Source organism: Notolepis coatsorum, assembly GCF_963971535.1.
Source record: "Notolepis coatsorum genome assembly, chromosome: 1".
In the NCBI taxonomy this organism is placed as follows: Eukaryota; Metazoa; Chordata; class Actinopteri; order Aulopiformes; family Paralepididae; genus Notolepis; species Notolepis coatsorum.
This window is the reverse complement of record NC_140165.1, coordinates 2,563,327-2,578,458: the sequence shown is the minus strand read 5'-3', so window position 1 is coordinate 2,578,458 and position 15,132 is coordinate 2,563,327. Positions and strand designations below refer to the sequence as shown.

Sequence of the window (15,132 nt, the reverse complement as noted above, 5' to 3'; positions counted from 1 at the left end):
TTTTTGGTCTGAAATAACAACAATATGGACGCACTGAGATGTTCTTAACCTCCATAATTAAATCTTTTACTATTTTACACTTTTTAATGCTAAATGATCTCCACTAGACTTGTGTAGATTCAGACTTGGCCACTCTGCAATACCACTTTGTTGGGTCGTTCGTGTGCACTCAACTGAACCCTTTCACTACCACAGTACCAAATGGTTAACCCTTTCACGGCGACAATACAGAAGGTTGACCTTTTCACTGCCACACGACAAAGGGTCAACCCTTTCACAACCACACTACAGAAGGTTAACCCTTTCACTACCACACTACAGACAGTTAACCTTTCACTACCACACTACAGAAGGTTAACCTTTCACTACCACACTACATAAGGTTAACCCTTTCACTACCACACTACAGAAGGTTAACCTTCCACTACCACACTACAGAAGATTAACCCTTTCACTACCTCACTACAGAAGGTCCCTTTCACTACCTCACTACAGATGGTTAACCCTTTCACTACCACACCACAGACGGTTAACCTTTCACTACCACACTACATAAGGTTAACCCTTTCACTACCACACTACATAAGGTTAACCCTTTCACTACCACACTACAGAAGGTTAACCCTTTCACTACCTCACTACAGAAGGTCCCTTTCACTACCTCACTACAGATGGTTAACCCTTTCACTACCACACTACAGACGGTTAACCCTTTCACTACCACAATACATAAGGTTAACCCTTTCACTACCACACTACAGAAGGTTAACCCTTTCACTACCACACTACAGAAGGTTAACCTTTCACTACCACACTACAGACGGTTAACCCTTTCACTACCACACTACAGAAGGTTAACCTTTCACTACCACACTACATAAGGTTAACCCTTTCACTACCACACTACATAAGGTTAACCCTTTCACTACCACACTACATAAGGTTAACCCTTTCACTACCACTACAGAAGGTTAACCTTTCACAACCACACTACAGACGGTTAACCCTTTCACAACCACACTACAGAAGGTTAACCTTTCACTACCACACTACAGCCGGTTAACCCTTTCACTACCTCACTACAGAAGGTGCCTTTCACTACCTCACTACAGATGGTTAACCCTTTCACTACCACACCACAGACGGTTAACCTTTCACTACCACACTACATAAGGTTAACCCTTTCACTACCACACTACATAAGGTTAACCCTTTCACTACCACACTACATAAGGTTAACCCTTTCACTACCACTACAGAAGGTTAACCTTTCACCACCACACTACAGAAGGTTAACCCTTTCACTACCACACTACATAAGGTTAACCCTTTCACTACCACACCACAGACGGTTAACCTTTCACTACCACACTACATAAGGTTAACCCTTTCACTACCACACTACATAAGGTTAACCCTTTCACTACCACACTACATAAGGTACATGTCTGTAGTGTGGTAGTGAAAGAGTTAACCTTCTGTCGTGTGGTAGTGAAAGTGTTAACCTTCTGTCGTGTGGTAGTGAAAGTGTTAACTGTTAACCTTCTGTCGGGTGGTAGTGAAAGTGTTAACTCAGCTCGACAACGTAAACATTGTAAATGGGCCCAAGTCGATTCCCTGTTGCAGCTGTTCACGGATAACAACAGCTGACGTGAGATGCACTTGGGTCCACGCTGTTCCCGTGGCAACGGGATCTCACTGAAAAGGTCACCGTGTAGGTTGCCAAGTCAATGTCCCGTGAGTCCAGTACATCCGGTGGTGAATAAAGTGATTCTGATTGTGAAACGGGGGAGATTAAGATACATCGATCTAACGTGACTTGAAAGGCACCAAGTGTCGGTGGAATTGCAGGGTTTCCCTAAATACGGACATAGGGGCTCAGCGTGCATTATGGCAACGCACCAGCGCCCCCATGTGGTGAAAAAAAGAAGAAATAGGAAAAATATATAAAATGTTTGCAGTGAAAGCTTGGTAAATGGCTGCTTTTTTATATAGCGCTTTTATCCAAAGCTTTACAATTTGTTCCTCACATTTTACCCGTTCACTCACACATTCACACACCGACGGCAGAGGCGACCATGCAAGGTGCCAACCTGCTCATCGGGAGCAATTAGGGGTTAAGGGTTAAGTGTCTTGCTCAAGGACACATCGACACGCTGCCCGGGAGGAGCGGGAATCGAACCGGGAACCTCCGGATTACCAGACGACTGCTCTACCTCCCGAGCCACTGTCGCCCCTGTGTGCTTGGGACCAGACGACCAGCTTAGAAACAGATGCATCATTGGGACGGCTAAGTGGCGCAGTGGGCAAGGCACTCGCCACTAACGCAGGAGATGCTGGGTTCGAGCCCAGCTCTCGGCGTTGCTACCAGCTTGGCTGGTCGTTCATACTAACACAATTGGCAGTGTTAGGGGGTGGGAGAGCTGGTGGGTGGGGATTGGACGTTGTGGACAGCAACTCCTACAGGTCGGTTGGTGCGCCTGTACAGCAGAATCAGGAAGTGTCGGGGGCAGCGTGAGCCCCCCACGCGTTACTCCTCGCCACTGAGAGATCGAGCTGTGCAGGTGAAAAGATGCGACGACTGCCTCCTCGTGTACCGGAGGGGACACGTGATGCAAGGCTTCTATCCTTACTACAGCCGACCAGTGGGAGGCATGGTCTAGCAACGTTCAAGACAGGGGAGGGAAGAATTGAAGGGAGAATTGGCGAAGCGAAATTGGGTTGAGAGAAAAATGGAAAAATAAGGAGAAAAAGTAAAAAATAAAAAAAATAAACAGATGCATCATTGTCTCAAAGTCAGCTTTATTGTCGCTTCTCATAATGTGCAAGACATCCAGAGAAAGTAAATTACATTTTCCCCCTTCCCACGGTGTATATAAAAAAAATCTAATATAAACATAAGTAACTATGGGACTTGGTCCTCCGGTCCTCTGTTCTACTGCACATGCGTGTGCGTGTTTTCGTGTTCAACGTTAAACTATTGTACTGTAACCAGGGTTCCCACAGACATAGCAAAACGAAGTTCAAGGACTTTCGAGTACTTTTCCAAGCACTATTTTAAAAGGGCATTTAAAAGGATGCAATTCACTTGTTTTTATAGAAAAAAACCCAATAAAACCAATTTCCCGACAATTAGTTACACTTTAAAAAAATAAAAAATTTGATTCAGAACAATTTTATCATGCATGAACAAAACATTCAATGCGAATGGTTGATTTGAATTTCAATGACTTTTTAAAAGCACCTTGTTAAAAAATGGGCTGTTTTAAAGGAATTCCAGGCCTTGACTTGAAAAAACAAGCACTTTAAGCACTTCAAGGACCTTGTGCAAACCCTGGACAGCACACCAGCGCCACCATGTGGTTAAAAAAAGAAAAGAAAAGAAGAAAAATGAAATGTTTGCAGTGAACGCTTAGAAACAGCCGCTTCATTGTCTAATTAATACATGATTACCTGGTCCTCTGTTCTACTGCGCATGTGTGTGCCTGTGTTTTCGTGTGTTCCAACGTTAAAACTATTGTACTTATACACTCAAATAAATAACTTATTCAGAATTTGTGTTTGCTGTTCTATTGAAAGTATGTTTTTTTAAGTTGCAGGAAATGACAGCAGACGTCTTTCTTGTCGCCCCCTGGACAGGGGACTCCATCTGGTTTGTCCCCCTGAAGTGCGTTGCTGCAAAGCAACAGCTTGGGCTGCAGTATGACTTCCTTTCAGCTATAGACCACCGCAACACTACCGGGATTCTGAAATCATGGGAGAGGGGGCGGGGGAGAAAATGAATGAATGTGGATGAGAGCCTTGACATTAAGTGGTTGTAGCTACGGCTGTGGGGGGGGGGGGGGGGGGGGGGGGGGTGCTGGAGGGAGACATGATCCAATAGACTTTTATATACGCCTGAGTCTCCTGAACACGGAGAGACCAATCCCAAGTCGATCGGCATTTCTGGGCCAAGCTAATAGTCACCTTTCCGCACCTACTCCCGAACTACGCATGCGCAGATTGCCCACGGAGACTAGGTTCATCAATCTGCTCGTGTGTAGTTCGGGATCGGTCTCTCCGTGTTCAGGAGACTCAGGCGTGTATACAAGTCTATTGGATCATGTCTCCTCCAGCACCCCCCCCCTCCCCCCCCCCCCCCCCCGTAGCTACAACCACTTAATGTCAAGGCTCTCATCCGCATTCATTCATTTTCTCCCCCCGCTCTCTCTCCTCCATGAGCTCAATGTAACACGGAAGTGCAGTGGTCTATTGTATTAGCAAACACAGCAACAGGTAATACATTTAAAAAAAAAAATTAAATACTACATTTTAGGGCTGTCCCCGACGCTTATAGCTTATCCGCAACAGTAAGTTACTTCCGGGGTAGGCCTGATTGGCCCCGACAGGCACGTGACGCGCAACTTTCTCTGCCGCGCGGCACGCTCCGCGGAGCCGAGCGGCAGAGCTTGCGGAATTACGTAACCGTCCAAATACGCCATGACTTTCATTCGCCGCTTCAGCTCACCTGGCAGAGCAGCGGTCCTGCGATCCTGCGGTCCGTTGTTGGTGAGTTTGAATCCCATCAAATCTTTTTTTTTTAACGTGATTTTTTTTTAACGTGTATTTTTTCGCCGGTTAAGGTTAGGCATGGTTAAGGTTAAGGTTAGGCATTGTTTCGGAGTTGGTTAAGGTTAGAACGGTTAAGTTTAGGCGCTGTTAAGGAGCTGGTTAAGGTTAGAGTTTGTCTTAGAGAATGGCAATATTCTTTCTATGGTTAAGGTTAGGCATGGTTAAGGTTAAGGTTAAGGTTAGGCATTGTTTCGGAGTTGGTTAAGGTTAGAACGGTTAAGTTTAGGCGCTGTTAAGGAGCTGGTTAAGGTTAGAGTTTGTGTTAGAGAATGGCAATAGACAGCCTATTTCCGCGCGACAGCTCTCAGCAGCCTCGTTGCGCGTCCTGAGTTTGCCGCGTCACGTGCCTGTCGGGGCCAATCAGGCCTACCCCGGAAGTCACTTACTGTTGCGGAACAGTTACAGGCGTCCCCGACTAAGGATTTGGATGGTCGACTATGATTGGCTAAAATTTGCCGTTAGTCGACTATTGGTCAAAAGAACAACAAAAAAAGTACAATATTTTTACTATTGTTTTTAAATTCCTTTTAATTTTTTTTAATTTTGTATCATTCCATTTGGGCTGTGGGGGGTGCTTAATGTCTGAAGGAGTCGACTGAAGGCTTCTTGTCCTCTGCAAAAGCATGCAATTGGTCCACTGATGGATACATCTTGATATTTGTCTAGTCTAGTGTGTTGATTAGACAGACGGGTGAAATCCTCTTTCAGTGCCTCTGTGCCCGTTTTCTTAGGCAGTTAGCCTCTGGTATGCGCGCCATTAGCGTTAGCCACGCTTCTAGGCCTCTTTTCTTTTGGAAAGAATGATTAAAATATATATATATATTATAAGTATTTTTTTTACAAATTTTTTATATATTCGACTAAGAGGTTGGCCAGTCGACTACGGCTCCTTTCGACCGACTAATCGACTAATAGGGATCAGCCCTACTACATTTTAAACGTTTTTTGTCAAAGTAGAAAGCGTCTATAAAACCTTTTAAAGGTCTAGAGAAGGTAGAGGTAGTGGCTCAGTACCTGGTTGACCTGCGTGGGGTCGAGGTCGCTGAACGTGAGCAGAGACATGGAGCAGGAGCGGGTGAGAGGCTGGTTCAGGGGCCACAGCTCCCCGTCCACCAGGGCCAGGGCCGAGGAGGACACATGGTGCTCCGTCAAGTCTGAGAGGGGGGGGGGGGGGGGGGGGGGACATAATTAACCATTTAGACTCCTGCTTAAAGATGCACTAAATAAGATCACTGTAAATGAGATTGAATATATGGAAATAAACATTTAGTGGTCAAGTCTACAAGATCCTCATTCCATCTGGCCTGCAATGAGAACCGTGCTCCGAGTCTACACAGGACTGATCTCCCGGGCCTTTCTGTGTGGAGTTTGCATGTTCTCCCCCTCTGTGCTCGCAAGGGTCCCCCCCCCCCCCCCCCCGCCCGATAAGATAAACCCAATGGAAAAACATGCACAACAACAGATCGCTAACTCTGTCGCGTCCGTGACGAAAACGGACAGGAGCACTTGGATGGTCCTCGGGCGCGGCTCACGCCACAGCCCTCATCTGCTCCCGGCTGCCCCTGGGGGGGGGGGAAGGACGACGGGATGGGTTAAGCGCAGAGGAGTATCGCATCGGCGATCCTACGAACCATGCATGCGTGTGTGTGTTCCGGTGTGAGAGACATTGAGAGTCGTCTGCATGCCCATTAAAGACCTCTGTGACAGGTCCTGCATTATTATTATTATTATACTCTCCCCCCCCCCCCCCTCCACTCACGTCGGGCACAGCTCAGTGGCGTGGACAGGCCCTTGTTCATCACCAGCAGAGTGCCCTGGAGGCCGGGGCCGTCCAGGGTCACCTCTATCTTCTCCATGCGGGGGTACAGGGCCCTCTGCCTGGCCTGCTCCCTGGAGAACACCGCGCTGCGCCGGCCCCGCGCCTCCACCAGCGAGGGACGGGAGGCCGCCGCCACGCTGGACGCCAAGCCTGGGGGGGGGGGGGGGGAGAGAGAGAGAGACAGAGACACACAGAGAGAGAGACAGAGAGGAGAGGGGGGGGGGAGAGAGAGACACAGAGAGAGAGAGACAGAGAGAGAGAGAGAGAGAGACACACAGAGAGAGAGACAGAGAGAGAGAGACAGAGAGAGAGAGAGAGAAGGAGAGGGGGAGAGAGACAGAGAGAGAGACACACAGAGAGAGAGACAGAGAGGAGAGGGGGAGAGAGAGAGAGAGACACACAGAGAGAGAGACAGAGAGAGAGAGAGAGAACTGATTAGTCAGTATTGTCTCCATAGCGATAACACAGAACGCACGATGGGTCTGCAAACATCGCTAAAATGGTCAACAACGCTGGCACCAGGCGGTACAGATGGGGAAAGTGGGTGGCGCTGAAAGAGTTAATAGAGGAAAATGTATTGTTGTATCTCAACAATGTTTGTCCAAAAAACTAAATTAACTAAATTAATAGTTTATAGTATATGTCTTCATATTCTGTCAAATCGCCTTCAGCTCTCTAATCATAATGCTCTGAATGATCCGTGTTTTGAAAATCATTGTAAGAGGAAGAAGCAACCCACACATTTGGGATTTAATCTGGGCCTCGGTTGCTCATTGCAAAGCAACACAAACGACCAATTTCGTCGCATTTAAACCACATGATTTAACCCATACATTTGCGTACAAACGAGTGACTTAATTACTGCAATGTTTTGTTGGTCGGGGATGCAGACACACGACGATTAGAAAGAAACAAGGGTGAGTTCTGTCTTGATTTAGCTTTGGTTAGAGTGACAGTGAAGACACAGCACAATGGAGTTGGTAAGTTTCAAGTTTCTTTAATAGTTGTCATACAGAAGTACAGAATACTTTCATACAAAATGCTTCTTACTGTTACGCTCCAGAGACTGTGCTAGACACAAAAGTAAGCACAATCTCGACGGAGCGCACAGACAGGCAGCCGGACGTAGCGGCGCCATCTTGTAGTAGTAGCCCGATCAAAGGTTATATGTTGTCCCGACATGATGGACACCACCCGCTCCTAATGTACAGTCTCCTCCCCATCATATGTATGTCGTCATCATCAACCTTTATTTATTCTCAAAATTACAATCGAATGTAGTCGAGACTTTACAGACATTTCAATGCACACATTTCTACAATATAACAATAATAAATATTAATAGCTATCTACATAGTACTCTCAGTCCAGAGAGTGCACCACAGCAATTAGTATACATTTTTTTTAAATAAAAATGAACATGGGCATAAAATCAGCAGCACACAAATTGACAAAAATAAAAATGGCATAAACTTCAGACATAATAGGTATAAAAGACAATAAAAGTAGTGTAATGTAGACGTGCAGATTTAAGAATAGGCATAAAATAAGTACAATAGTATAATGTCGCTCAATCTATATATAGAATTAGAATATATATAATCTCTGTTAGGATCTCTGGGTGACAGTACTGTATATTTGCATATCGTATATGTCACAAATGTAACAGTACTATATACCTGTATGTCATGTATGTCCCTATGTCATAAATGTCATGTATGTTGTGTATGTCATATATGTCCTGATGAATTGAAAATGGGGGACCCTGATGTAAACAAGACAAAAGTCTTTCTCTGGTCTGCATCCCCTTAACAATTGTGTGTATTGAGCCGTACTGTACTGTACCCATTCTGCAATCTGTTAATAAAGTTGAGAGGTAGAGAGAGAGAGAGAGAGAGAGAGAGAGAGAGAGAGAGAGAGAGAGAGAGGTAGAGAGAGAGAGGTAGAGATGGGGTAGAAAGAGAGAGAGGGGGTAGAGAGAGAGAGGTAGAAAGAGAGAGGTAGAGAGAGAGATAGAGAGAGGTAGAGAGAGGGGTAGAGAGAGAGAGGTAGAGAGAGAGATAGAGAGAGAGGTAGAGATAAAGAAAGGTAAACAAGACGAAAGTCTTTCTCTGGTCTCTGATCCCTTTATTGTATTGAGCCGTACTGTATTGTACCCATTGTGCAATCTGTTAAATAAAGTTTTCATTCATTCATCATGTTCTGTGTGTTTAGCTCAGTGATGGATGGACCAGCTGCCATTATTATTATTATTATTATTATTATTATTATTATTATTATTATTATTATTATTATTATTATTATTATTATTATTATTATTATTATTAATAATGTTATTGTCAAAATAATATGATGATCATCTACTTACGGCGCTGCATAACTTGACACACGGCCCGGCACGACATGATGTAGATATACATGTTCACAACGACATCCACAAAAAGAGAAAAGGGTACAGATTTCAGAATAAATACTTAATAATAAAGTCAAATGAATCTTCTTTTTACAAGATCCGACTGAAGGACGCCATGGCTGTTAAGAGTGCAACGTTGATTTCAGTCCGGGTAGGAACTAACTGGTTGTCGAAGCGTTCCTTCCAGGGAGTCGCTGTTCCAGAACAAGACGGCAGGCGGCGCTGTTGTTACAGGTTGAATGAATGAAAACTTTATTTAACCGATTGCAGAATGGGTACAATACAGTACGGCTCAATACACATTTATGACATACACTGTACACAACATACATGCCATTTCTGGCATAGGGACATACATGACATACAGCCAGGTATTTAGTACTGTCACATTTGTGACATATACGATATGCAAATATACAGTACTGTTACCCAGAGATCCTAACAGAGATTATATACATATGATTGATTGATTGATTGATTGATTGAAAACTTTATTAACAGATTGCAGAATGTGTACAGTACAGTACAGCTCAATACACACAAGTGTTAAGGGGATGCAGAACAGAGAAAGACTTTCGTCTTGTTTACATCAGGGTCCCCCATTTTCAATTCATCATAACATATATGACACACACAACATACAGATAGACAGTACTGCTACATCTATACATTTATGACATACCAGATTTGCAAATACAGTACTGTTTGTGATACAAAAAGTGTCCAGAAAAGAGTGTATATACATTTTACGTAGAAACTGTACATTGGAGGAGGTTGGGTAGGTGGGGTGGGGTTGAGTGGGGGGGGGACTGTGCATTGGAGGTGGTTGGGTGGGTGGGGTGGGGGGGTGTTACCCAGAGATCCTAACAGAGATTATATACATATGATGGGGAGGAGACTGTACATTAGGAGGGGGCGGGTGGGCGGGAGAAAATATATACATACGGTGGGGAGAGAATATATACATACGGTGGGGAGGAGACTGTCTATTAGGAGAGGGTGGGGTTTGGGTTTGGACATTTACGGTGGCCAGTTTCAAATGGCAGCCTCCCGTAGGTGATTCACATTCCTTTACAGCTTTGGGTAGGGCGTTCCACATTGTTGTGGCATCATTGCGAAACGTGTTTAGTCCCTTGTTTGAGCCGAATCTGGGTTTAACATGATTTGTGGAGCTCCCTCTGGTGTTGTGATCGTGGTATTCACTGACCTTTGGGAAGTATTTCGACATGTACATGGGTACCTTAGTCGTATAGTGTATCTTGTAGACCAGGCCCATTGCAAGTTGCTGTACTCTGTCGTCTACTCTAAGCCATCCTAGGTTGTCAAAGTGGGCAGGGGTGAGGTGGGTTCTAGGGGTAAGGTCAAGCATTGATTGATTGATTGATTGATTGAAAACTTTATTAACAGATTGCAGAATGGGTACAATACAGTACAGCTCAATACACACAATTGTTAAGGGGATGCAGACCAGAGAAAGACTTTCGTCTTGTTTACATCAGGGTCCCCCATTTTCAATTCATCAGGACATATATGACATACATGACATACAGATAGTCAGTACTGCTACATCTATACATTTATGACATACCAGATTTGCAAATACAGTACTGTTTGTGATACAGAAGGAGTCAAGAAAAGGGAGTATATACATTTGACGTAGAAACTGTACATTGGAGGAGGTTGGGTGGGGGGGGTTGGGTACATTGGGATATTGACAACCATACTGGGTAATTTACATTGGAGGTGGTTGGGGAGCAGTAGTCTGACCAGTTCGTTTTGTGATGTTTGTGATCTTGTTTTTAGCGCCTTTGAGGTGCTTTGGTACCATGAGGTGCAAGCATAGTCGTAGTACCCTTGAATGAGTGCTCCTGTTAGAGTCTTCAGGGTATTCTTGTTTACCAGAGAGGAGATCTGGTACAAGAATCTAGTTCGTTGGTTGACTTTTTTTTATTACATTTGATGCCATTTTGTGGAAAGATTAGCCTCTAGGATGAAACACAGAAGCGAGGCTGCCAAATAAAAAGCCGTATCCCTGCCAAGTCTTTACATCGTGTGCTAAGTGGCAGCGTGCAAGATATTAAAGTGCATAGCGCCGATAGCTTTTTAAGTAATGAGCTAAATTCCCTGCAATACCAGTATTTCATCAAGACCAAGACCCGCCTGCCACCTCTGTCAATTAACTGACATCCGTCAATTGCAAAGATAATGAAGGGAAATGCATCCTAAAATAGAATTAATGTTGTAGAGTATGATGTTCCTATAACGTCGGACAGTTAGACTGGGTGAGTGGTTCACAATGCTGGGTGGGGGGGTGTATATATATATATATATCAGGGGGAGATTGGTAATGGTTTCGCTCTTTAATTCACAGTTAACCCTTTCACTGCCACACGACAGAAGGTTAACCCTTTGCTATGTGCGAGTAAAGGGTTAACCTTCTGTCGTGTGGCAGTGAAAGGGTTAACCGGCTGTTGTGTGGCAGTGAAAGGGTTAACCTTCTGTGTATTGTCGCAGTGAAAGGGTTAACCGTATGGTAGTGTGGCAGTGAAAGGGTTAACAATAGCCCAATAGAGTGATTGTTTTCATCACTGAAGACACACATCTCTTCCACTGTGCTTTTCTCTAGTCTAGGGTGCCGATATGTTCTACATTATGTGTATTTTGTATTTGTATTTATTGGTTTAAAATACAGAGACAGTGCATATTAAAAGGAACATTTTACTGTAAATATGCCAGTTTAGCCAGGTTGGCTAATTTTCAACTGTATAGTCTCTGGGGCAGGTGACATGAGCACTACAATAATTAAAACATAGTACAACAATTAAAACACAGTAGGAATCAGTAGGTTACAATACACTAAATGTTTTGTAATGTTCCTTGGCCATTATATTCTGTTCATTTATCTGCTTTTTAATGTTTTATTACGATGTCTATCTGTATTTAGTATGCCATGTTTATTATTATTATTATTATTATTATTATTATTATTATTATTATTATTATTATTATTATTATTATTATTATTATTATTATTATTATTATTATTATTATTATTATTATTATTATTATTATTATTATTATTATTATCATTATTATTAATAATAAAATACAAACAATTAATTAGAACACTTATTGGTTCCCTACATGACAAGAGAGGCAGGGCCTAGTGGTCTATGTTTTAACCCTTTCACTGCCACACGGCAGAAGGTTAACCCTTTACTATCACACAACCGACGGTAACCGGCTGTCGTGTGGCAGTGAAAGGGTTAACCTTCTGGCTCCAGGCGAGATGAGAGGTCTCTCTCTTATCTGGACCCAGTGCAGTGAAAGGGTTAATGAGACTCGGCTCCGGGCGAGATGAGAGGTCTCTCTCTTATCTGGACCCAGTGCAGTGAAAGGGTTAATGAGACTCGGCTCCGGGCGAGATGAGAGGTCTCTCTCTTATCTGGACCCAGTGCAGTGAAAGAAGGTCCAGGCGACCCCCCTGGTCCAGGTTTGTGAACCAGAACCAGTCACTCACAAGACCAGACGCTCACCGCTGCGCCTCCTCAAGGTGTCCTCCTGGGTGATGATGAATGAATGAATGAATGAATGAATGAATGAATGAATGAATGAATGAATGAATGAAAACTTTATTAACAGATTGCAGAATGGGTACAATACAGTACGGCTCAATACACACAATTGTTAAGGGGATGCAGACCAGAGAGAGACTTTCATCTTGTTTACATCAGGGACCCCCATTTTCAATTCATAGGGACATTTATGACATACATGACGACATACATGACATCATGACAATTATGACATAGGGGGACATACATGACATACAGACATATATACGATATGAAAATATACAGTACTGTTACCCATAGATCCTAACAGAGAATATATACATATGATGGGGAGGAGACTGTACATTGGGTGGGTGGGTGTACATTTACGGTGGCCAGTTTCGAATTGCAGCCTCCCGTAGGTGCTCTTTAAGAGCGGTTTTGAATGTGGGTAGAGATTCACATCTTTTCACGGCTGTGGGCAGGGCGTTCCACATTGTTGTGGCATAATTGCAAAACGTGTTTAGTCCCTTGTTTGAGCCGAATCTGGGTTTAACATGATTTGTGGAGCTCCCTCTGGTGTTGTGGGCGTGGTATTCACTGACCTTTGGGAAGTATTTCGACATGTACATGGGAACTAGGTGATTGGATAAGGGGGCGTGTCAGTCTAATGACATGTACACTCTCTGTACAGCCACACCCGCCTCATTACATCTGATCGACGCTCCCATTGGTGGACTGTATAGACCTTTTCAGAAGAATTCCGTTGCTAGGGGAACAGCTTGGGTCCAAGTGTATTTCCTGTTAGCTGTACTGTGTTAGCGAACGCTGCAACAGGATGTCAACTTGGGCCCCCCCCCCCCCCCCCCCCATTCAGAAGGTTGATGTTGTTATGTTGTCGTGTCGTGTTTGAAAAGGTCTATAATGGCAGTGGATCTGATCTATGACCCAACAGGTGTAATATAATAGTACAATGGATGATTATACCTGATCTAGTCCAACAGGTGTTAATACCTGATCTATGATTTTACAGGTGAACTGTAATAATACAATGGATGATTACACCTGATCTATGATTTTACAGGTGTAATAATAATAGTACAATGGAGGATTACACCTATGCTATGGTCCAACAAGTGTAATATAATAGTACAATGGAGGATTACACCTAAGCTATGGTCCAACAAGTGTAATATAATAGTACAATGGAGGATTACACCTAAGCTATGGTCCAACAAGTGTAATATAATAGTACAATGGAGGATTACACCTAAGCTATGGTCCAACAAGTGTAATATAATAGTACAATGGAGGATTACACCTGATCTGCGATCCTACAGGTGTACCATAATGGTACGATAGCCAGTGTATTGTTAAATGTCTTCTTGCTTTGGGGGACAATCCCTCATGATGAGCACAAACACAGACTGGACTTTCTATAGTATATAGATCATCTGAATAACAGAAAATAACACAAATTCTCTTTTTGGGACATGGGTTTTTTTTCACTCAAGACTATTTTCCATAAAAATAGGACGGCGAACCAGGAGTTATGATCTCACAGCGTCGTCGACGTACACTTCCGAGTTCCAAATATTGTGTTGTCTAATGGCCTCTAATGGAGCTGGGCATGTGATGAATGCGTGTTTGATTCTCTCTCTCTCTCTCTCTCTCTCTCTCTCTCTCTCTCTCTCTCTCTCTCTCTCTCTCTCTCTCTCTCTCTCTCTCTCTCTCTCTCTCTCTCTGTGTGTCTCTCTCTGTCTCCCTGTCTCTCTCTCTCTTCTTTCTCTCTTTTTCTCTCCTCACTTTCTCTCCTCTCTCCTCTCTCTCTCTTTTGCTCTCTTTCTCTTTTGCTCTCTCTTTTTCTCTCTCCTCAGTTTCTCTCTTCTCGCTCTCTCTCCTTTCTCTCTCTCCTCTCTTTTTTTCTCTCTCCTCACTTACTCTCTCTTCTCTCTCTCCTCTCTCCTCTCTCATCTCTGTCTCTCTCTCCTCTCTCTCCTCTCCTCTTTCTCTCTCTCTCTCCTCTTTCTCTCTCTCTCCTCTCTCATCTCTGTCTCTCTCTCTCCTCTCTCTCCTCTCTCCTCTTTCTCTCTCTCTCTCCTCTTTCTCTCTCTCTCCTCTCTCTCTGTCTCTCTCTCTCTCTCTGTCTCTCTCTTCTCTCTCTCTGTCTCTCTTCTCTCTCTCTGAGAGATGGGTATAGGAGAGAGATTGGAGAGAGGGGTCTCAGTAGAGCCTGTGTTAAGCCATGTCTCGTGGTAATAAACATAATACTTTATAAGTATTCCCTCCGTCTGGTCATTCAACAGAGCTGGGAATGTGATGAATGCGTGTTTGATTCTCAGGGTCTAGAATCAGCAGTTAACTATTGTCGGCACTAATGGCCGCCGGTAAACACAAAGCCAGGGAAGCTCTGCAGTGAAGCACGATAAATCAAGCAGACACAAGCCCAGATGGACCCAGATTACCGCTGGTCGGGCTAATAAAGCCAGCTCACAATATGTTCTGAATTGTGATTTAAAGACCCCAATCTGTGATTTAATATTTTGTTGTTGTTGACGACCATATTATCCGTGTGTGAGGTACATTTCTTGAAGAATTTGATCTGTAGATGGAAACTATTGTATTTGGAACTTTATTAACCCCCATCATAACGTATATAGATCTGTTTTATTCCTGTCGTCTGGCAATCCGGAGGTTCCCAGGTTAGATTCCCGCTCCTCCCGGGCAGCATGTCG

At 43.8% G+C, this 15,132-nt stretch overlaps 1 protein-coding gene across 1 annotated transcript in view; it reads right to left on the bottom strand.

The window, feature by feature from the left end:
- Positions 1 to 8,979, bottom strand: part of mrpl39 (mitochondrial ribosomal protein L39) — a 31,421-nt gene extending 22,442 nt beyond the window's left edge. The window contains exons 1-3 of the mRNA XM_084325938.1: positions 8,799 to 8,979; positions 6,371 to 6,580; positions 5,626 to 5,765 (exon numbers count right to left, since the gene is read on the bottom strand). Coding sequence (XP_084182064.1) covers positions 5,626 to 5,765; positions 6,371 to 6,580; positions 8,799 to 8,850 — 402 coding nt within the window. The 5' untranslated portion in view covers positions 8,851 to 8,979. The remainder of the gene's footprint in view (positions 1 to 5,625; positions 5,766 to 6,370; positions 6,581 to 8,798) is intronic.
- Between the last annotated feature and the right edge of the window lie 6,153 nt (positions 8,980 to 15,132).